This window comes from Leucoraja erinacea, chromosome 28, assembly GCF_028641065.1.
Source record: "Leucoraja erinacea ecotype New England chromosome 28, Leri_hhj_1, whole genome shotgun sequence".
Classification (NCBI taxonomy): Eukaryota; Metazoa; Chordata; class Chondrichthyes; order Rajiformes; family Rajidae; genus Leucoraja; species Leucoraja erinaceus.
In genome coordinates, this window is record NC_073404.1 from 16714551 (window position 1) to 16737220 (window position 22670).

General features: G+C 41.1%; 1 protein-coding gene across 3 annotated transcripts in view; it reads left to right on the top strand.

Moving 5' to 3' along the window:
- The window catches only part of ap2b1 (adaptor related protein complex 2 subunit beta 1), a 173546-nt gene that overhangs the window by 115280 nt on the left and 35596 nt on the right, over positions 1-22670 (top strand). For all 3 annotated transcript variants that reach the window (XR_008725710.1, XM_055657871.1, XM_055657872.1), the window contains exon 20: positions 6947-7033. Coding sequence is in view for 2 of the 3 variants with exons in the window: in XM_055657871.1 (XP_055513846.1) it covers positions 6947-7033 (87 nt within the window). In the remaining variant the exon portion in view is untranslated. The remainder of the gene's footprint in view (positions 1-6946; positions 7034-22670) is intronic.

Consider the following 22670-nt stretch of genomic DNA (forward strand, 5'->3'; position numbering starts at 1 on the left):
AAGATTCCTGAGACAAGCTATGATAAGGCTAATTTCTTCAATTACCCTACTTGTTTTCTCTACCCCAATCACTGAAAATACAGTATAGCCAACTATCAAAAGGTAATATTTTGGGAATAGTGTAAAGATCATTTTGATGTTATTATTTATTGCTAATGCTGCACTAGATATTAAATCGCCTTCATTTGAATCTCAACTTGAAGTTTACAAGTACTTGAGCATCTACTGTTGCCTTTAAGTGTCTAATATTAGAAAATAACTAACTGCATTTCCAGTTCCATTCAGAAATAACAGGCTTGTCTAGTTAATGCACTGTAATTATAGCTTATATTGAAAAAAATAAGGACAGTTATAATTTCTGGTTAGCCATGCTCTCATATTGGTGTCATGTTACAATGTTGTGTGCTGTCACATTATCCTTCAATCCCTTTGGCAGGCCAATGGCAAACACCAACACACATATGATCAAGGTCCTTTGTAGCTCTGTAATTGTTGATTGTTCATTTACAGTTTAATTGTACATATTCTGACAGTTCAGATTGCAAGGATGTTATGGTTATAATGTACTTGCCTCCCTGTTTCTTGCTGAAATAAATGGGTTAGTTTACTCAGTTTGATGGCTTCAAATGCACATGGTAGAATGATCATTAGAAATAAAATTTGGAACAATAATCATTCCTGTCATTAATTCTGAAAGTGTACAGAAGCATATTCTGGACCTATGTATAGCAAATCAAGCCATATCTTAGTCACATCTCAGTAATAATGACCCAGTAATTTTATTTTAATGTATTATCATGCCAGTTTCCATGTTATATGAACACTTTACCAATCATGATGCAAGATTTGTGTTTTCAGAATCATTCTTCTTTGGTACATTTATGTGCAGTTTAAATTGTCTACTGAATTCTCTCCTCCTTGGAGCTCTGATTGTACGATTGTTGCTCCATTGCCCGGAGGTTTCCTTCAGTAGATCTCTCAAAGAGCCATTCCTTGAACTATTCTAGTTGCAAGGAGACACATTGAAACCATGGTGTCATCACAGGTCAGCCTTAACTTGATGAGACTTAACAAATACCCTAGGTACCCTCTTTCAAGAGAGAGTTAGATTTAGGGGTTAAAGGAATTAAGGAATACAGGGGTAAAAGCTGGAACGGGTTTTTGATTTTAGATGATCAGTCATGAATGGCTCGAATGGCTGAATGGCCTTCTCCTGCCCCTATTTTTTTTTATGTTTCTAGGTGATAACTTAGATCGGGAGCCCTGGTTTCACTTCCCCTTTCTTAATCTTAGTACAGTGTGACCAGTTGCGGGGACTTTCATGGATCTAGCATCAAATAAATTTATTTTAAAGCACCCGAGAAGAGGTTTGGAGCCACAGCTTATCAGAAAGATAGTATAGCTAAACTTGGACAGCAGTGAGGTCAACCCAAATAACCCTGATGATGCAGTGGTCCAGAGCTTGTTCTCCTGCTATTTGAGAGCACCAGTTCTCAAATGGAGGTTATTGGCAAGGTGGCTGGGTATCATAACACTCTAGTCTATGCTCCCCCAAGCCACAATATCTATGGTATATACTCTATAGTTGAGTCACCTCTCCCATCAGGCAAGAGTAACAGAAGTGTGAAAATGCATACGGTCAGATTGAGGGACAGCTTCTTTCCAGCTGTTATGGGACAACTGAACCATTCTATCACAAATTAGAGAGTGGTCCTGAGCTACCATCTTCCTCATTGGACATCCATGGACTATCTATAATCGGACTTTACCGGACTTTATCTTGCACTAAATATTATTACCCTTATCCTGTATCTGTACACTGTGGACGGCTTGATTGTAATCATATATAGCCTTTCCGTTGACTAGATAGCATGCAATAAAAATACATGCTTTTCACTGTACCTCTGTACAAAGTTGGCGTGCAGGTACAGCAGGCAGTGAAGAAAGCCAGTGGAATGTTGGCCTTCATAAGAAGAGGATTTCAGTATAGGATTAGAGAGGTTCTTCTGCAGTTGTATAGGGCTTTGGTAAGACCACATCTGGAGTATTGCGTACAGTTTTGGTCTCCTAATTTGAGGAAGGACATCGTTGTGATTGAGACAGTGCAGCGTAGGTTCACAAGATTGATCCCTGGGATGGCGGGACTGTCATATGAGGAAAGATTGAAAAGACTGGGCTTGTATTCACTGGAGTTTAGAAGGATGAGGGGGATCTTATAGAAACATTTTAAATTATAAAGGGACTGGACAAGCTAGATGCAGGAAAAATGTTCCCCAATGTTGGGCGAGTCCAGTACCAGGGGCCACAGTCTTAGAATAAAGGGGAGGCCATTTAAGACTGACGTGAAAAAAAAACATTTTCACCCAGAGAGTTGTGAATTTATGGAATTCCCTGCCACAGAGGGCAGTGGAGGCCAAATCACTGGATGGATTTAAGAGAGAGTTAGATAGAGCTCTAGGGGCTAGTGGAATCAAGGGATATGGGGAGAAGGCAGGCACGGGTTATTGATTGGGGATGATCAGCCATGATCACAATGAATGGCGGTGCTGGCTCGAAGGGCCGAATGGTCTCCTCCTGCACCTATTTTCTATGTTTCTATGTAAGAACAGCTTCTGCTCAACAACCATCAGGCTATTGAAAACTTCAAACTCCAACTAAAAGCCAAACTAGGAACTTTAGGTTTTGTTTTGCACTTGATTGGATTTTTATTTATTGAGTATTTTTTTTTTCTCGTTGGTTTATTATGTTATCTATTGAGTACTGTGTTTACAGGCTTGTTGTGCTGCTGCAAGTTAGAATTTAATTGTTCAATTTCAGTACAAATTCTTGACTCAAAACATGAAGATTCCCTTGTACAACGTGATGTCATTAACATTCTGTAGCTCACATCTATCTAAAAGCTGAACACCATGGAGAGCCTTGGGAAACATTTCAACTACTAACAGTAACTATCTTGTCTTTGAACCCATTGAAGAGTCACTAAGTTTTGATCTATAATTAATGCGCAGACCATCTTTTAGGAGATGTTTCAAAATCCTCTTCTAACAGAGAGTGGAGGCAAACTCTTATGGTCATCTTGTCAAAAGGTTTACCTCCTCGCCTATTTTTCTTTTACCTCCTTGCCTATTTTTCCGTGACAAATTGAAGGAACATCGGCAAGTTTACTGATGATGCCCAGATCTGAAATTTAACTTTAATTTTAAGAGGCTTACACAAGACATATCAAAGTAGAAGAAAACAAAACACAAACCCTTAACTAAGAGTGATATTTTTTTTAATGTGGTACATTATTTGGAACAAACCATTTATCTATTCTATTTTCTAGAAGCAAAGATAGAAAACCTTTCTTTTGATAAATGGAACTAATTCTTTCCATAATGCAGTGTTTCCAACACATATTCTACTAATCAAAGGTCAATTAATCTGTTGCACTGAGTAAAATGGGATAGTCACAGGTCCCTATGCTTCCTCCACCATTGTATGCCATTGACAGTTCTGATCTTTGACCCTTTTCTGACCTTCCATATTCCCATGGAGTCTGAAAATCTGACTCGGCCTTGAATTCAAAAGCTCTGAATTCATAAACATATAGGCATCCATAATTCTCTGTGGTTGAGGATTCCAAAGATTCACAACCCCCTGAGGGATGAAATTTGTCCACATTTTCAATTGGTTTTCATTCATATGCTCATTAAAGATGGTCATTGGTGCTTTATTTGGGGGAGGTCATGTCTTACGAACTTGATTTCCGTTTTTGAGAAGGTGTCAAAAATGATAAAGGAAGGGCAGTAGATGTCAATATGGAATTTAGTAATGCATTACACAAGGATGCTTATGATGATTTGATCCAACAGATTAAGGTGCATGGAGTCCACAGTGTCTTGGTGGATTGGATTCAAAATTGGCATGGTCATTGAAGAAAAAAGCTAGTGATGAAGGGATGTTTCTCCGACAAGAGGTCTGCGGCCTGTGATGTTCCGCAGGTATCAATGCTGATGCCTCTGATTGCAATGCCAAAAAATACCTTGGATAAAAATGTAGATAGGCTGATTAGTAAGTTTCAAGTCAACACAAAGGGTGCAGCCGGATATAGATCAGTTAGAAATATGGGTGGAGAAATGGCAGATGGAGTTAACCCGAACAGGTGTGAGGTATTGCACTTCTGGAGGTAAAATGTAAGGGGAAGATGTACATTAGATGACAAGATCCATAGGAGAAGGGATGTACAGAGGGATCTTGAGGTGCAAGTCCATAGTTCCACGAAAATAGCAAACAAGTAGATAGGGTAGTAAAGAAGGCGTGCGGCATGTTCATCTTCATTGGTTGGGGCATTGAGAGTAAACGTTGAGAAGTCATGTTGGAGTTGTATAATACTTAAATTAATCCCCATGTGGAGTATTGTATACAACTCTATAACGCCACCTCAGCATCGAACCACGACGAACTTTGAACGATGGTTCATAGCATTATTGTACAGAAGGATTTTATGGTCCAAATCCATAACTTGTTGAAAGCTGAAGCATAAGTAGATAAAAGAGTGGTAAAATATTTGTCTGGTATGTTTTACCTTCATCTGTATTCAGGATATCACGCTGCAAAAACTTGGTAAAACTGCATTTGGGCAACTGTGTGTATTTCTGGTCACCCCATTACGGGAAGGATGTGGAGTCTTTGGCGAGGGTACAGAAGAGGTTTACCAGAATGCTGCCTGGATTAGAGAGTATTAGTGACAATACTAATTGTATTGAGAACATATCTTTATAGTCCGAGGGGTCAAGTTTAAAGGAGAGTTGTGGGGCAAGTTCTTTTTACAAAGTCATGGGTGCCTGGAACATGTTACTAGGGGTGTTGGTGGAAGCAGATATGATAATAGCATGTAAGTGGCTTTAGATAAACACATGGATATGCAAGGAATTGAATAATATGGATCATGTACATGCACAGGAGAGTAGTTTAACTTGGCATCATTTTCGGCCGGGAAATGGTGGGCCGGGGGCCTGTTTCTGTGCTGTCCTGTTCTATTTTGACTCGTGAGGTATGCTGAGAACACCCATATCTCTGTGAATGTCAGCATTCATTGATCTTGCACCATTTAAATAATACTCTCCTTTAAGGTGAATAATCTGACATCCCCATTCTAGTGCCGTTCCTTTCCCTACTCACCCAATCTACCTATAAACCAATTCCCTTGTTATTGTAATCTTAGGGATTGTAACACCCAGTCTTATCAATCAATATGAACACAACACTCTGGATGGTTCATCTTTTGATGTACAAGCAAACCTCAAAGCTTAGCTTTATATTAAAAAAAGCTCTATGTGTTATAAACAGATTTTTAGTCCTTTTTGAAGAAACAATCTATTTGGTTTAACATATTCTCTGTGGATTAATCACATCTGTCTCATTAGGTGGTTAATTAATTATTTACATCTTGTGCCTCGTGGAGCTGCTAAATAACAGTAATTTTCACCACAACTGTTATTTTGTGGCATTTGAGAGATGTTTTACGTTGATGAAGGCCTGGGAGCAGCAGGTGCTACATTGGGTTTAACTCCTCTACTTTTCTACAGATCCCTTTAATCCCATTTGTGGCCTGTAACTCCAGTGCCAGAATATGTTTCTTAAAAGATTGAATTTACCTTTTATTTGAGCAGTCAGGTGAAATTGGGGAACTATAATCTAGCTATGAAACATCAATACAAGATGTCTTAAATATTTACCATCAATAATATTCCCATCATCGCTCAGTGCACTTCACAGGTTTCACGTCAAGATGCTGCAAGGATTTCTCATTTTATTATTGTTGTGACGACAGTGGGATTTTCATTTAATACCATTGTTTGTACAGAGTCTTCTATAGCAATAGAAATGTGAAATGTCACATTGGTTTATTTCACTGATCATTGCATTAAATGGTCCATTGTACATTAAAGATGAAGTGAGTCAATTTGCTTTCCTTACTCTCTGACTTTTATTCTGTGCCTTCCATCAACCATCAGATGTGCACACGCACATCTTTCACACACACACACACACACACACACACACACACACACACACACACACACACACACGCGCGCATGCACAAATACACACACAACAACAAAATGTTCCCAGGATAGCATAAAGACTCATTAGCAGTATTTTGGTAGCCCTTTTCATTAATAAATGAGGCTGTTAAATTAACCCGAGTAAGGATTCTTACCATTTGTTAGCTTTGATGATAGTGTGCGAGTTATGTGTTAATTTTGGATTAATTTCCAAGACTAAGGGCAGATCCTTGGATATTCTATATTATTATTATTAAAAATTGAATTCAGAATATTTCAGCACATGTCATTTTACTCAGACCAGCCTCCATTGTTTTCAGGGTTAAAAAAAAAAAGTTCAGGCATATAATTCAAATTAATTTCAGCTGCTTACTATTTAAAAGAACATCGACTGGGACAAAATAGAGAGAAATTTTAATTGGGGTTGTAACAATTGAGTAATGTCATTCTGTTGTGACAAAAACCACCTTTTCGGTGGGAGGAAAACGTTCATTAAATACATTTTTATGTAGCTTGCCAAACTTCCTTGTAAAATTAAAGCCCAAGCTGATTTCTGAGTTTTTGAAGTCTTTTTAACGCAGATGTGTAAAATCAGAAATTGTCGGTACTCTTCTTAGATGGCGAATGGCCTCCTTCACCTTTAATGTGAATTGATCCGGACTATTGGAAAATTGGGATGTATGTTCCTTTTATTTCTTCAAATATCCTTGTTGCTGACCATGGGTATTTCAAAAATGCAGATAAGCGAACTGACAACTGTTCGAACCAATATCCTTCAATTTGGATGCAAAAATGGCAAAACAATATTTAAGATACAACCTAATTTTAAGGTGGTATGGTCAGCATTTTCTGCCAACATTTGTTTAATGTGATTTATTTTCTTTCTTCTTATCTAGAGCGTCAAGTCTTCCTCGCTACATGGAAGGACATCCCCAATGAAAATGAACTTCAGTTTCAAGTTAAAGATTGCCATTTAAATGCAGGTAACTGCTTGGGTAATAATGCTTTGATTGCACAAATGTTCATCACGTTCAAATTGGAAGCTATTTCTGGTGTATTCTACTCTTGGGTTGTGTTTGAAGTCCTAAACTATTCATGCAATAGTAATTAATTTCTCCATGAAGAATTCTGATGAAAAATTGCCAGACCAATAGTATGACATGGATGGTTATAAATATTCTATCTTCATTGCAGTTTATATTAGAATAAGATAGGAAAGTTTATGACCACCAAGTTATTTGTCCAAGGTTTTCCGTAATACGAATTTCTCAAGAAAGCTGTGTTGAGATAAAGTTGTAAACATTCTGATTGCCGATCTCTTTGTGTACTCTTTAATCACAGCTGCAGTGAAATTTACATTAAATTTTAATTTGTCAGGGTTTGTGAAGTGTAAATGTCAACTCTTGTGTTGACCTGTTTTTCAGATTTTTATTCAGGTTCAAGTTTTGGAGCAGATGTTTACAGATATAAAATTTCTGATAGTGCCTTTTGAGTATTGCATCAATTCATTATAATTTCACAGCTGCTGGAGCATAATTATATTTTTTTGTTTGTGGCGTCTAGGGTACCAACAATTAAACTTCTATCTACCAATGTTGTTATTGGAAGTAGTTGGTGCTTTATTACAGCACATTATGGATGGGCGAACAAATAAGACGGGCTTCTTTAATATGTTACAATTTTGTGGGATTCGTTTAATTTGTCGCTGCAGTTTGCAGTCGTACTGCCAGAGCCAGGACATCACCATTGCTTTTAGCTTTGGCTTAATGATAACTCTCATCCAAGTTAAGGGACTGAAGTTTCTGATCCCATTCCAGAGACTCAAAACGTTCATCATGTTGCAATACTGGGGGAGAGCTGATCTTTTCCTAGGCTGTTATATTGTCATTGACGATACCCAAGAGCTATTTGAAGAGCAAGTGTGTTCACCCAGTTTTGGCCACTATTTAACTCTATTGACATAACACTCATTGCATGCTTTCCCTTCACTCCATGAATTTCCCCTGGATACTCTGGTTTTCTCCCACATCCCACAATGGTTGGATTAGGTTATAGTATTGGTCATAGTAAATTATCGTGGTGTAGGTGGGTGGTAGAAGTGTTATGCATATGTAGAGAATAGTGTATAGGGAAATTAAATTGTTCTGTGAACCGGCACAGACTCAATAGCCAAATGGCATCTCCTATATTGTAGGAAATCTGGAAATGAGACTTTCTCTCAACTGGCATACCAATATATGATCAATAGTTCATTGTTTGCATGAGCTTTTGTGCACAAATTTGTTGTCTTATTATTATTATTATTTTTCAGAGCATCATAGACTATAAAATGCTTTAGAATAATCTTAAATCATGAAAGATATAAAATAAATATGTTATCTTCACCGTAGTTTAATATTGCCCAAAATATTCACTGCAGGCATAACCAAACTTTGAGGAGGTGAAACTGAGAATAGTTTAGTGAGTGTCTCTTGTATTTCAATTGGGTGTATTATGAAAATTTATTTGTGTTGTGATAATGTTCAATAACTGTTATTTGATATATTTTGGAGTTAGTAGAATAGAATAGTTTCTTTATTGTCATTGTAACATGAACCATGTACAACGAAATTTAAAATGTCAGCCAGTCAGTGCAGCATTCAAACATTTCTAAAAGCTAACGATACATACAAGGTAAAATATTAAAAGATAAACAACTAAATAAATATCACGAACAAAGCACGCATACAAACCCAACCCTCCATCCTTCTGTCGATTTCACAGTTACCACAGTCCCTTAGTCTGTATCGCCCCTGCGTTCCTTGGCGGCTACATTTAGTGCTTTTATAGCAGTGGGGTAAAAACTGTTTTTTAGTCTATTTGTCCTTGTCCTTGTAGATCTGTACCGTCTGCCTGACGGCAACAGTTCAAACAGGGAGTGTCCGGGGTGGGAAATGTCCTTTATGATATTCTGGGATTTTTTGGTGCAGCGGGAACTGTGTAAGTCCTCCAGGGTAAGGAGAGGGCAGCCGACAATCCTCTGGGCGTTGTCAATGGCCCTCTGGAGCGCTTTCCTCTGAGCCGCTGTGCAGCTGTTGTACCACACGCATACACAGTATGTTAGTATGCTCTCAATGGAGCACCAATAAAAGGACAGCAGCAGTCTCTGAGTGATGTTGTTCTTCCTGAGCACCCTCAGGAAGTGCAGTCTCTGCTGGACCTTTTTCAGCAGCGCAGTGGTGTTCACGCTCCACGTCAGGTCCTCCTCAATATGGATTCCCAGGAAGCGGAAATCTGCCACCCTCTCTACACAGTCCCCTCTGATAGTCAATGGTACCATGTCCGTTTTATTCTTCCTGAAGTCTATTATTACTTCCTTTGTCTTTAAGGTGTTGAGGAGCAGGTTATTTTCTTCACACCACACTGTCAGCTGCTCCACCTCATCCCGATAGGCGTACTCGTCCCCCCCGGAGATGAGTCCCACCACCGTAGTGTCATCCGCAAATTTGACAATGGTGTTGCTGTGGTGGGCGGGGGTGCAGTCATGTGTGTAGATGGTGTAGAGCGGGGGCTCAGTACGCAGCCCTGTGGAGAGCCGGTACTGAGGCTGAGGGCCGTGGATGTATGATGGCCCACTCTGACTCTCTGGCTGCGACCCGACAGGAAGCTATTGATCCACGTACAGGTGGAGTGTGGAAGTCCCAAGTCCCCCAGTTTGTCCACCAGTCTGTGGGGAAGGATGGTATTAAAAGCAGAGCTGTAGTCCACAAAGAGCATCCGCACGTAGCTCCCCCGCTGCTCCAGGTGAGACAGTGCAGCATGGAGAGCTGTGGCTACAGCGTCCTCTGTAGATCTATTTGCTCTGTACGCAAACTGGTGGGGGTCAAAGCTTCGGGGCAGAAGTGATGTGATATGACCCCGGACCAGTTTTTCAAAACACTTCATCACCACTGGTGTGAGTGCGACTGGCCGGTAGTCGTTGAGGCTGGAGATGTTGGTTTTTTTGGGCAAGGGGACTATGGTGGAGGACTTCAGACAGGGTGGGACAGTGGACTGGGCCAGAGACTGGTTAAAAATCCTTGTAAGGACTCCAGCCAGCTGGTCTGCGCAGTCCTTCAACACGCGTCCAGAGACGCCGTCAGGTCCAGTAGCCTTCCTTGGATTGATGGCCCGCAGAGTGCGCCTCACCTCATGCTCCTCTATAGAATCATAGAATCATAGAAAGTAGGTGCGAGAGTAGACCACCAGGTCCGTCGAGCCCGCACCGCCATTCGCTCATGGCTGAACACTAAACAGACACACTTACCCACAAACAGTAGACACAAGACACAGAACACAAGACACTACCCTCCCCTTTATACCGCTATCACCCCTCTCCACCCCAAGAACCTCGTGATCTCCTGGGGGAGGCAAAAAAACGGATAATAACCCAGGTCCAATTCGGGAAAAAAAATCCGGGAAATTCCTCTCCGACCCCAATCCAGGCGATCGACACTTGTCCAGGAGATCACTCAGGTCTTACTATACTAACCATACCTAGGTCCATATCCCTGCCCTCTCCCCGTAGCCCCTTATCCCCTCTATCTTGAGGGTTAGGCTGCTGTGGACCATGTGCTGTGATGTGGCTGTCTCGGGTGGCTCCACTTCAAAGCGAGCAAAGAAGTGGTTCAGCTCCTCTGCCAGCGAGGCGTCACCTTCAACAGCTCCAAGGTTGGTCTTATAGTTGGTGAGATACTGGATCCCCTGCCACACCTGCCTGCTGTTATTACTGTCCAGGTGGTCCTCTATCTTCATCCTGTAGTTTGATTTGGCCTCTCTGATGCCTCTCTTCAGGTTAGCTCGGGCCGTGCTGTATAAAGCCCTGTCGCCAGACCTAAAAGCGGTGTTCCTCTCTTTCAGCAGCCGCTGGACCTCCCGGGTCATCCAGGGCTTCTGGTTGGGGTGGACCCGGATGCGTTTGTCCACTGTGACCGTGTCCATGCAGTTTTTAATGTAACACAGTACACTGTCTGTGAACACCTCCAGGTCCCGGTGTTCAAACACCTCCCAGTTGGTCCTGTCGAAACAGTCCTGCAGCTGCTGAGAAGCACCATCAGGCCAGGTTGTGATGGTCTTTGTAATAGTAGGAGCGGTTTTCCTGAGGGGGGCATATGCAGGAATTAAGAGCAGGGACATATGGTCAGACTGGCCCAGGTGTGGTAGTGGTCTAGCCCTGTAGCCCAGCTTGATGTTGGAGTAGACCTTGTCCAGGGTGTTAGCTCCTCTTGTAGCACATTTAACATGCTGGTAGAATTTGGGCAGCATTTTCTTCAAGTCCGCGTGGTTAAAGTCCCCTGCTATGATGTGAACACCGTCAGGATATATGCTCTGTTGGCTGCTAATGCTACCATACAAATGACCGATAGCCGAGTTAGCATTAGCATCCGGTGGTATGTACACAGCAGTTATCATGACAACAGTAAACTCTCTAGGGAGGTAAATGGGCCTGCATTTAACAGTCACATACTCCAGGTTCGGGGAGCAGTGACTGTCCACAATCACTGTGTTTGTACACCAGGTGTTGTTCACGTACACACAGAGCCCTCCACCTCTGCTCTTACCAGAGTCTCTTGTCCTATCATGACGCTGTGCTGTGTAGCCTGCTAGCTCGATAGCAGAGTCTGGAATGAAAGAATTAAGCCAGGTCTCCGTGATCAACAGGATACTGCTGTCCTTCACGACGTTGTTAGCTGCAGTCTGTAGCCTCAGTTCATCCATCTTGTTAGCGAGGGATCTGGCGTTCGTTAGGAACAGGCTGGGGAGCGGTGGTTTCAGTGGCTGCCTCCGTAGCCTCGCTAGCGCGCCGGCCCTGCAGCCTCGCTTTTGCCTTCTGTCTCTGCGCCGTCTTCGCCTCCTCCCCGCGGGGATGGTGATCCTTGCTATGTCCGCCGGGATCTCATATGAGCGGACAAACTCGGCGGTAACCTCCCGTTCGCGACCGGCTCCGATCCTAAGAAGGTCCTGCCGGTCGTAGGCGTTGTTTGCCCGACAGTAAGTACGCAAAACACAAAACAACACGTACACATACACAAAAAACACGAAGCACTGACCGGGAGGACATCGAGCCGCTGCAACTGTGTGCGCCGCCATTTTGAGTTAGTGTTGTTCATCATATTGCACTTTACGTTCAAAAGCAGCGCCATGTATCCAACTTAATTTATAAATATGTAATATCAAAGCAACCAATTCTTCAGATTAAAGCAGAATTTTTTTAAAGTTAATTTGTGTGATAGGAACAAATCTTTTCTAAACACATTTGCAGAAACAGTTTCTCAATTGGAATGGTTTGCTACTTTGTAAAAGACTTCCATTTAAGAAATAGTTCCCATTGTACTATGTTACTATAACCTCTTGAAACATGATTGGGTAAATTAAACATTTGCTTACTCTGTGATGATTTCTTCAAGGAGCTCAATTTTATTTCTCTCTGAAAGCATGTTCTCTGCCCCATTGAATAAAACAAAAAGTGCTGGAGTAACTCAAACAATCAGACTGAAGAAGGGTTCTGATTGAAACGTTGCCTATCCTTTCCCTCCACAGATGCTGCCTGACTTGGTGTGTTACTCCAACACTTTTTGTTTTAGAAACATAGAAAATAGGTGTGGGAGTAGGCCATTTGGCCCTTCGAGCCTGCACCGCCATTCAATATGATCATGGCTGATCATCCAACTCAGTATCCTGTACCTGCCTTCTCTCCATACCCCCTGATCCCTTTAGCCACAAGGGCCACATCTAACTCCCTCTTAAATATAGCCAATGAACTGGCCTCAACTACCTTCTGTGGCAGAGAGTTCCAGAGATTCACCGCTCTGTGTGAAACTCTGTGTTTTGCTCAAGATTCATCATATGCAGTTCCTTGTGTCACCTTGTGACCTATTATCCGGCTCACTATTGGTTTATAGATTTGTTATATTTTCTTTATATATTCTTTATATATAATTCCATGGTAATCTTTACAATATGGTCATCACTAGGAAAATATGTAAATAACAAACTCAGCAGGAAGGCTAGCTCCGTCCTGGGGGCAGAGCTGGATTCATGGGAGGTGGTCTTGGAAGGCAGGTTGCTCCTCAAACTGCAGACATCATGGACAATACAGTTCACCCCCTCCATGGCACACTGGTCAACCTGAGGAATACCTTCAGCAACAGACTTGTTCCACCAAGATGCAGTACAGAACGCCACAGGAGATCCTTCTTCCCTGTGGCTCTCAAACTGTACAACCCCTCCCCCTTCTGTCATGGGGTGGAATGATTCCCCTCCCAAACCCCCCCTTCCCTTCCCCATTCTTTGCTCATTCCCAATCCTTTCTTCGTCACTTTAATTTCAAGTTTCATGTATTTTGTGTTTTGTGTTGGCAGATCAATTTCCCTCCTGGGATAAATAAAGTTCTATCGCAAATTAAACTTATTATATAGTGTTGGCCACTCAACTTTTAAAAGCCAAATTGTTGGATCATGTACAATTTTAAACAAGCATGTGTCCTGGTATAATGGAAAGAGAATACTTTCTGGCCCCTGAGATTTCAAATGGAACACTGAGAGGAATCCACCTGAACGATGCTGAGACTTTTATTGAAAGACTTGTGCACTTGATGCAATTCCATGAATTGAATCAATTTTAGGCAATAGACCTGCATATTAAAAGATAAAAAAATAGAAAACTATCTTCTGCCTTTAGTACTTCATTAGCTGATAGAACACAGTGCCATCTCTTTGTAAGTGGCAGTGAATGAAGTTGGATTACTTCTGTTTCAAAAAGCCAACTATTTTTCTACGAACAAATGCCTTTTGATTGACAAAATGCTACTGAAAAATTGGTAAGATGTCCTCAAAATTCATGTCTTGGTGTTTGTCATGGCTCGGATAGATCCAGTGCGATCTTTATAGTCAGGTGAAATATTTCATTTGTCTTGACTCAGTGGACTGTGATCAATTTCAATAATTGCTGAGATAGTTTACTTAATCCATAGTGCAGTGTAGCAACCTGACAAAAGATCAACGTCCACGAAGTGTGCACAGGAGCTTGTGAATTAGATTGAAAAAGAGAAACCAAATAAGCTTATTGGGCATACTTGCTATTCTCTTTTTATTACAATAGGTTTCTGTAAGAAGCAGGACATTCACATATTTCTAATACAGAATATAATATGAGCAGTTATATGCATGAAACGTCTTGGCTGATTGGAATGATATTACCTGGAAACATTTTAGATTTGCCGTCTCAGTAATGCAGCACATCATTTTCCCATTTCTTTGGTTTTTATGTGGATACGCATGACAGCTAGAGAGACTTAAAATATCATTTTCAGTATTGCTAAAGGCAACAAAGATTGAAACAAAAGCATAGAATAAATTAATTTTTCGGGTGTCCTTTGAAAACCATTATTTATGTCTTCCCATCTCCACCACTTTCCACTTTCTGCAGTGATCGTTCCTGTATAACCTCTTGGTGCGCTCATCCCTTCCCACCCAAACCACCCCCTCCCCAGGCACTTTCCCCAGCCACTGCAGGAAATGTAACGCCTGTCCCTATGCCTCCTCCCTCACCTCCATCCAGGGACCCCATCAGCGAGACCAAGTGTAGACTCGGTGATCTCTTTGCTGAACACGTGCTCATTCTGCCAAGGCCTACGGGATCTACCAGTTGCTAACCGTTTTAACTCCCCTTCCCATTCCCATTCTGACCTTTCTGTCCTGGGCTTCTTACAATGTAAGAAAGAGGCTAGTGTACGTGAAGAGGCTACATGATGATCGCAACATGTGCAGAAACATACTGTCGTCAAGTCACGTCAAGAGAGTTTATTGTCATACTGTGTTCATATTTTGAATTTTCCACTTAATTTTACCATATTTATAAATATGAGAAAATTGTCCCTTACAAGCAAATGTTATGGTTCATAATAAGGGAGATGGCTCTAGTTGGACTTTTAAAGCAAAATCATGACTCATGGATTTGAATTAGATAATAGATGTCCTTGTCATTGGTGACTGGTCTGATTCTTGAAACACCAATGACTGACGCAATCTAAGTCAATGTTCCATCATGCTTTGATCCCAAGTTTGCAAACATCCATTTTTTGATGGATTTGGTATTTTCATTGTACCTGCACATTCAGTTATGTTATGAAATTGTTCTGAGGTTTCAAAGGATTAATTGGCTGCTTAGAAACCACCTCGGTGGGTTTGCTTATCTATCTTCTGGAAAAAGTCTCAATTTTTTTCAGCAAAGTCATTTTGTAATGCAACTAGCTTCAGAGCTCTTGTGTTACTTAATTTACTTCATGCCGTCTTTGATTAACATTCCTTGGCTTTAGTTATTGATAACAGCTGAAAATACATCAGATTTGTCTGTCTCTACAGGCAAGTGAGATGTTGCTGATTTTGTTGCTCTATACCTTTTACTGCCTTGCTCTGTGTAGTAAAGGTAGATTTGTTCTGGAATGCAATTACAGTGATTGCTGCAAAATCTATAATTGCAACTTTCATACCATAATTATGGAGCCTACTAAATATGATGCTATCACGTTAGATCCTATTAAAATTATACTGTAATTAAACCTGTTAACAAGTATATTATGTTCTTGGTGCTGTTTAGATCCATTTGAGGAATAATTGGAAACAAATGTTGATGAATTATTATAGCTACCCTTGAAACATAAACCCTCCCTATACCATCATTGGCCCTATTAGTTCATACAATGCACCAATTTGTTTTTTGCCCTTTGGGTTTGAGCGCAGCCATGACATCATTGGTTAGTTTTGTTTCTGTGAACACATGAAAGATTGATCAGGTCAACTGGTGCTTTGAACTATCTACAGTACATCAGGCAAGTGTGTGAATAACAACAGATAGAATGCAGTTTTGAGATTTGTACTGCGTCAATTCTCCTCTACTCATTATTGCCTGTTTCACCGTCTTAGCCAGGCAAGAATCACAAGAGATTTTTCCCGTGACTGGGTTTTATTTTCTTGGTGTAGATTTCATCAGCAACATCAGCTGTTCAGAATTATGGACTATTTAGCTGGGTCAACGTGAGCTACGTGGAAGATCTGACTATTTTCTACATGTGGGATAAAAAAACCATAGGTTATTTGAAGGATTTGATTCGGATCCTTCAAGATAATCATTTAATTTTGCTTTGGTGTTTACTTTCCTCAAATTGAGGAGCTGATGAGTGGAATTGATTGCAATACTCAGAATCCCAGTCACAAATGGCGTCTTTAAGCATGGCAGAGGACGTCATGAAAATTAGTACCAATGCAACAACACACAAATTTAATTGATGAATGGGTATAAAATCCCCATTGATCTTTGTGAAAAATGCGAGCAAACATGCAAGCATGGGATTGCATTACAATGAAATTCACCAAGCAAACAAACTTTGTCTTGATTCAGACCATCTTAGCTGAGTGCACCAAATGCCTTTGTCAGGTCAGTGAGTCATGTAAAGTTTTTCAGTTTTGTTTCTGGCATTTCTCTCTAGGTCGACAAACTTGGAGCATCAAACCTGGAGTCCTTCGTTCCTGAGGCTGTAGCGTCTCTCAGACAGACGTCCTTGTACAAGTGTTGTATTTCACAATGCAGCAGAGTTCTGTCAATGATTTTATCGACTATTAATATTGCTTGGTGAATATTCAGGGTTATACATCGGAATGACAGAGGTGGGCAGAGGGGGTGGGGTAGCTCCGTTGGTTAGGAATTAAATTCAGTCCTTATACAGGGGTGACATAGGATGTAGAGTCATTGTGGATAGAGCTGAGAAATTATAAGAGTAAAAATACCCTAATGGGAGTCATTTACAGGCCCCTAAACAGTAGCCAGGATATAGGATGCAAGTTACCATCAGGAGTTAAATTGGTATGTGAAAAAGGCAATGCTACGGTGGTAATGGGAGATATCAATATGCAGGTAGACTGGGAAAACCAGGTTGGTACTGGACCCCAAGAAAGGGAATTTGTAGAGTGTCTCCAAGATAGATCCTTAAAGCAGCTTGTAGTGGAGCCTACCAGGGGAAAGGGAATTTTGGTTGTGTAATGAACAGGAATTGATAAGGGAACTCAAGGTAAAGGAACCATTAGGAGGCAGCGACCACAATATGATACATTTTAATCTGTAATTTGAGAGGATGTAGGTGGTAACGTATGTGTCGGTATTGCTGCTGGGCAAAGTGGACTACAAAGGAATGAGGGAGGAGTTTGCCAAAGGTGACTGGAAAGGGACCCTAGCAAGGATGACGGTGGAACAGCAATGACAGGAATTTCTGGGGAATAATCCGGAAGATGCAAGATCTTTTCATTCCAAAGACAAAGAAAGATTCTATTGGGGTGAAAGGCGACCGTGGCTGACAAGAGAAGTCAAGGACCGTATAAAAATAAACGAGATGGCGTATAACATAGCAAAGATTAGTGGGAAGCCAGAGGATTGGGAAGCTTTTAAAGAACAACAGAAGGTAACTAAAAGGGGAGAAAAGATGAAATACGAATGTAAGCTAGCCAATAATATGAAAGAGGATAGCAAGAGTTTCTTCAGTTATATAAAGAGCAAGAAAGAGGCAAGAGTGGGCAATGGACCACTGGAGAATGATGCAGGAGAAATGATAATGGGGAATAAAGAAATGGCAGAGGAGTTGAATAACACTTTTGCATCAGTCTTCACAAGATACCAGCAACTTGCCTAAAATTCAAGAGAGTCAGGGGGTGGAAGTTAGTGGAGTGGCTATTATTAGAGAGAAGGTGCTTGGGAAGCTGAAAGGGCTGAAGATGGATGTCACCTGGACCTGATGGACTACAACCTAGGGTTCTGAAATGGGTGGCTTTAGAGATTGTGAAGGTATTGATAGTGATATTTCAAGAATCACTAGAGTCAGGAGTGGTCCCAGATGATTGGAAAATTGGCAATATTACCAGACTGCACAAGAAGGGAGCAAGGCAGAATAGTGGGAACTATAGGCTGGTTAATCTGACTTCGGTGGTTGGTAAGATTTTAGAACCCATTATAAAGGATGAGGTTAGAAGTTCACGATAAAATAAGCTGAAGTCAGCATGGATTTGTGATGGGGAGGTCTTGCTTGACAAATTTGCTGCAATTCTTTGAAGAAGTAAATAGCAGGACAAAGAAAGGTGAGTTAGTTGATGTTGTTTGCTTAGAATTTCAGAATGCCTTTGATAAGGTGACATATGTTAGGCTGTTAAGGAAGATGAGACCCCACGGTATCAAAGGCCAAATACTAGCCTGGATAGCAGGTTAGCTGAATGGCAGACGCTAAAGAGTGGCAATAAAGGGTTTTTTTTCTGGTAGGTTGCCAGTGATTAGTGGAGATCCGCAAGGGTGGGTGCTGGGGCCGCTACTCTTCACGTTCTATATCAATGATTTGGACGAGGGGATTAAAGGCTTTGTAGCAAAGTTTGCGGCTAATATGAAAATAGGTGGAGCAGGTTGTATAGAGTAAGCCACGACTCCGCAGAAGGACTTGGCCAGGTTGGGATATTGGGCAGAGAAGTGGCAGATGGAATATAGTGTAGCAAAATGTGTAGTCATACATTTTGGGAATAAAGGTGTAGACTATTTTCTAAATGGGGTGAGAATCCAGAAATCAGAAAGTGGTGCAAAGGGAGTGCTCGTTCAGGATTCCCAAAAAGTTAATCTGCAGGTTGAATCAGTAGTAAAGAATTTTACTTTCACGCTATTGTTAACTAGAAATTAGAAGGAAACCACTGGCATGGTGTGAGAGCCTTCCAGAACTGTAGATGCCTGCTTCAGCACTTATTCCCGTTGCTTTGCAATTTGACAGCAAATTAACTGTTTTCACAGGTTCAATTGACTCATTAAAAATATTTACTAGTGGCAGTCTGCTGCCGATCACAAATAGACGTTAAAGTTTTGGCCCAATAGTAGATGGGCAGTAATAGGTAGTTCCCTCCTCACTAATAGATGTTAAAGTTTTTGCCCATTAAAAAAAAAAAAAAATTCTAGTCAATGAGCATTGCCTGTCATTAGTGCTCAGTCTTAAAGATGTCCTTGTACTTTCTCATGAAAGTTGTCGTGATATTCCTGAATTTGGAGGACTGAATCAGATCTGTTTTGCTTAGCTGGGAGTTTTACACTTTTCTGATTTTGTACGATCTACTGTATCCTCTTGAATGTAATTTGAAGCTGCCTTCTTGGATGCAAGTGCTGCGTTCAAAATGGGTCTCGTGCAGCCAATATTTTCTATTCAGCTGTCTCCAAGTGTCAGTGTCACTATCCCCGAGCCAATCTTGATGTTACCGCCAACAGGAGAAGCAGTCCGTCTGATAATGTGCCCTGATATTAGTATAAATCACATATCCCACATGATACAAGAGAATCCTGCAGCAAGCAGATGTCCTTTTGTATCACCACGAACGGACCAATCGCACTGTTTCCTTACCACATTAATAATTCTGACAGATAGCATGTTTTAATGTTGTACTTTAGGCACTTATTATTGAGTAAAGTAAAGAACAAGAAAAACAAGTTTCCTCTCTTTGCTTCTGAAAGGCAGGCTTCCCCATCGACAGAACAAATTTCCGTTTGAGTAACCCATACATGTCCTTAACGTCCTGAAAACCTGGAGCACAGTGCCCCTGAATTTTCCGAACTGTTGAGAATACAATCCTTGTTTGAAAAATCTCTCCTCTTAATTTAGCCCACAGAATCCAGTTCTTGCTTTGGTAAAGATTTTACACTCCCTCCAAAGCCATTATATATTTCCCAAGGTGTGGTGTTCATAACTGCCATCAGTACTCTACATACAATCCAACCAGATCCATTTGCTAGCTGTAGAACAACGTCTAAAGGTTGCATTCCAGTAAAGGCCTCCTTCATTGCCATGACACATTAATAATCTTTAGGCAGCCACCAATACTCGTAAATCATGGTGTTCCTGACAAAAGGAGAACAGCATCAGTGAGCAGGTTATTGGTGCATGCCATTTCATCGCACTGTCCTCTGATTATTCCATTTATAGTCATGACCAATAGGAAATCACAGCAACTCTGACAATAAGGCTGACTCCAGACTTTGAAGAAAATGAAAGCTTTGCACAATAGCAGCATGTACTAAAACACTTTACAGTCATTTTTGAAGGCCAGTCATAGTTGCAACGTTTCTCTTCCTTTGATTTGAACTGGCAGCAGTGTTCAGGTACAATTGCCTCAGGTGAAATGAAGATAGTTATTTGATGCCTCCAGCAACCAGAAAATACCAGTGTCAGGAAATCATAAAGATAATACACTTCAAAAATATTACCAATAGTTGTTTCAGTTGCAATAATAAGGAATGGCTTGGATAAGGTGGGTATGTTGGTTTGCTTGATATGCTTTTACGAACCCATTTCCTAGGTCCTGTGTGAGATTGTCATGTCATCACAGATGGTGAATGTTATCTTGAGTATTGTTGATATGTTCCATGTGGCAGTGGGTTCGACCCCAGTGAATGTTGAAGTACGCTTGGTGTTTGGTTTATGGTTTCCCAGTGGTACCAAAGGTACCATTTTGAGTTTTGCATTCCTTGAGTGAGCTTCACCTTCTGAACATGCATTAGAATTTCAGAATGCAATTCATAGTTTTTTCAATGGGCCCAAGAATTATTAGTACAGTCACATGGGTTATGTGATGGGGGAAGGAGGTAGGGAAAAACTGAGGATGACCATTGACTGCTTGATTGAATTGATTGAAAGATTAAGCATGGAGTCAGGCCCTTTGGCCCACTAAGTCCATGCTGACCATCAGCCACCCGTTTACACCAATTCTACATTAATCTTTTTTTATTTTTACCACATTTTCATCAAATCCCACCAGATTTAAGTGTCACTAAATTAGACTAAATTAGACTGCACACTAGAACCATTTTACGCTGGCCAATTAAGCTGCCAACTATATGTCTTTGGGATGTTGGAAGAAATCCACGTGGTCATTGGGAGAATGTGCAAAATTTATACAAAGGTCAAGATTGAATCCAGGTCTCTGGCACTGCGAGAAGCTGCTCTCAGCTTTACGACTGTGCTGCCAGTAGACATAAGTTAATTAAATGAAATTCAAAGCTCTGTTTGTCATTCTCCTGGCAGTAATTTCTTCCTTTCATTTTCATGGAATAGGAGCACCTGCCATTTCTAGCCTTTCACAAGCTCGGAAGGCAGGCGTTTACTAATCTGAGCACTGGCCTCTGCAGAAGTTGATGCTGTGCCAGGTAGCGCATTAAGGAGCTCCCTGATGCAGTGCATGTCCCTGGCCCAGGGACATGCATCACAGAATACCATTGCTCAGGGATACCCGGTCTTGGGTTTATCTGCCGACATATTATCGGGCGGTACGGTGGTGCAGTGGTAGAGTTCCTACCTTAAAGCACCAGAAACACGGGGTCAATCCTGACCACAGGTGTTGTCTGTGGGAGTTGGTACGATCTCCCCATAACCTGGGTGAGTTTTCTCTATGAGCTCCAGTTTCCTCCCATACTCCAAAGACATACAGGTTTGTGGGTTAATTGGGTTGGTAAAATGGTAAATGGTCCCAAGTGTGCGTAGGATAGTGTTAGTGTTCGGTGAGCCTGTTTCCGCACTGTCTCTCTAAACTAAGCTGAACTAAAATATCTGGGACATGGTATTTGATGTGGTTGTGGTGTTTCTTCAAACTTCAGATTATGTGCAGCATGTCACCAGTACTCATCATCTACTGCTGTCAGATAAAACTAGGCACTAGAGTTTAAAAATCTTGAGGCCCAACATCAGAGTCTATTTATCTTGGCTTCCTTCTATCCTCGGAATAGTTATTTAATAGCTGGCTGGCAATTTGTCTAATTTTAAAATGAACTTGAAAATGTTCATTGTGATTCTTATTTCAATGATATCTACATTTCACTGATGAACTAATTAAAATTAACAAATTAAACTTGCATGTTCCTGAACTCAGCAGAATTCCTTCACCTGGATTTCATATTTTTATACAGTTTCATGAGAGTTGCATTAATATTTATAGTACGTAGCATAGAGATGTTTAAAAAGCAAATGAAGTGCTGGAGCTGTCTTCTTTCATAACCTCCATGCATGAATACTAAAATAGGAAGAATGTCAAAGCCCTTACAAAAAACACTTTTATTCTGTGGTTGAAGAACCCGGAGTAAATAGAGCGAGCTAACTCGCAGACACTCGTACATCACCCACTCCTTACTTGACAGGCATATCATCCATGCTCAAGTCACTTGGAAATGTTTTCTGTCCTCCTACATTCATGAAAGAAAAATAGTATTTAATTTATCTCTAGTGGCTCAGATTTTAAATTGCTCTTGTTAACCCTTGCAAATGCTGGCAGGTTCAAGACTCTTGTTTAGTTTAGTTTAGAAATACAGCGCTGAAACAGGCCCTTCGGCCCAACGAGTCCTCGCCGACCAGTGATCCCCACACAATGGCACTATCCTACACACACTAGGGACAATTTGCAATTTTACTGAAGCCAATTAACCTACAAAACTATACATCTTTGGAGTGTGGGAGGAAAGTGGCGCACCCGGAGAAAGCCCACATGGTCACGGGGAGAACGTACAAACTCCATTCTTACAGCACCCATGGTCAGGATTGAACCTGGG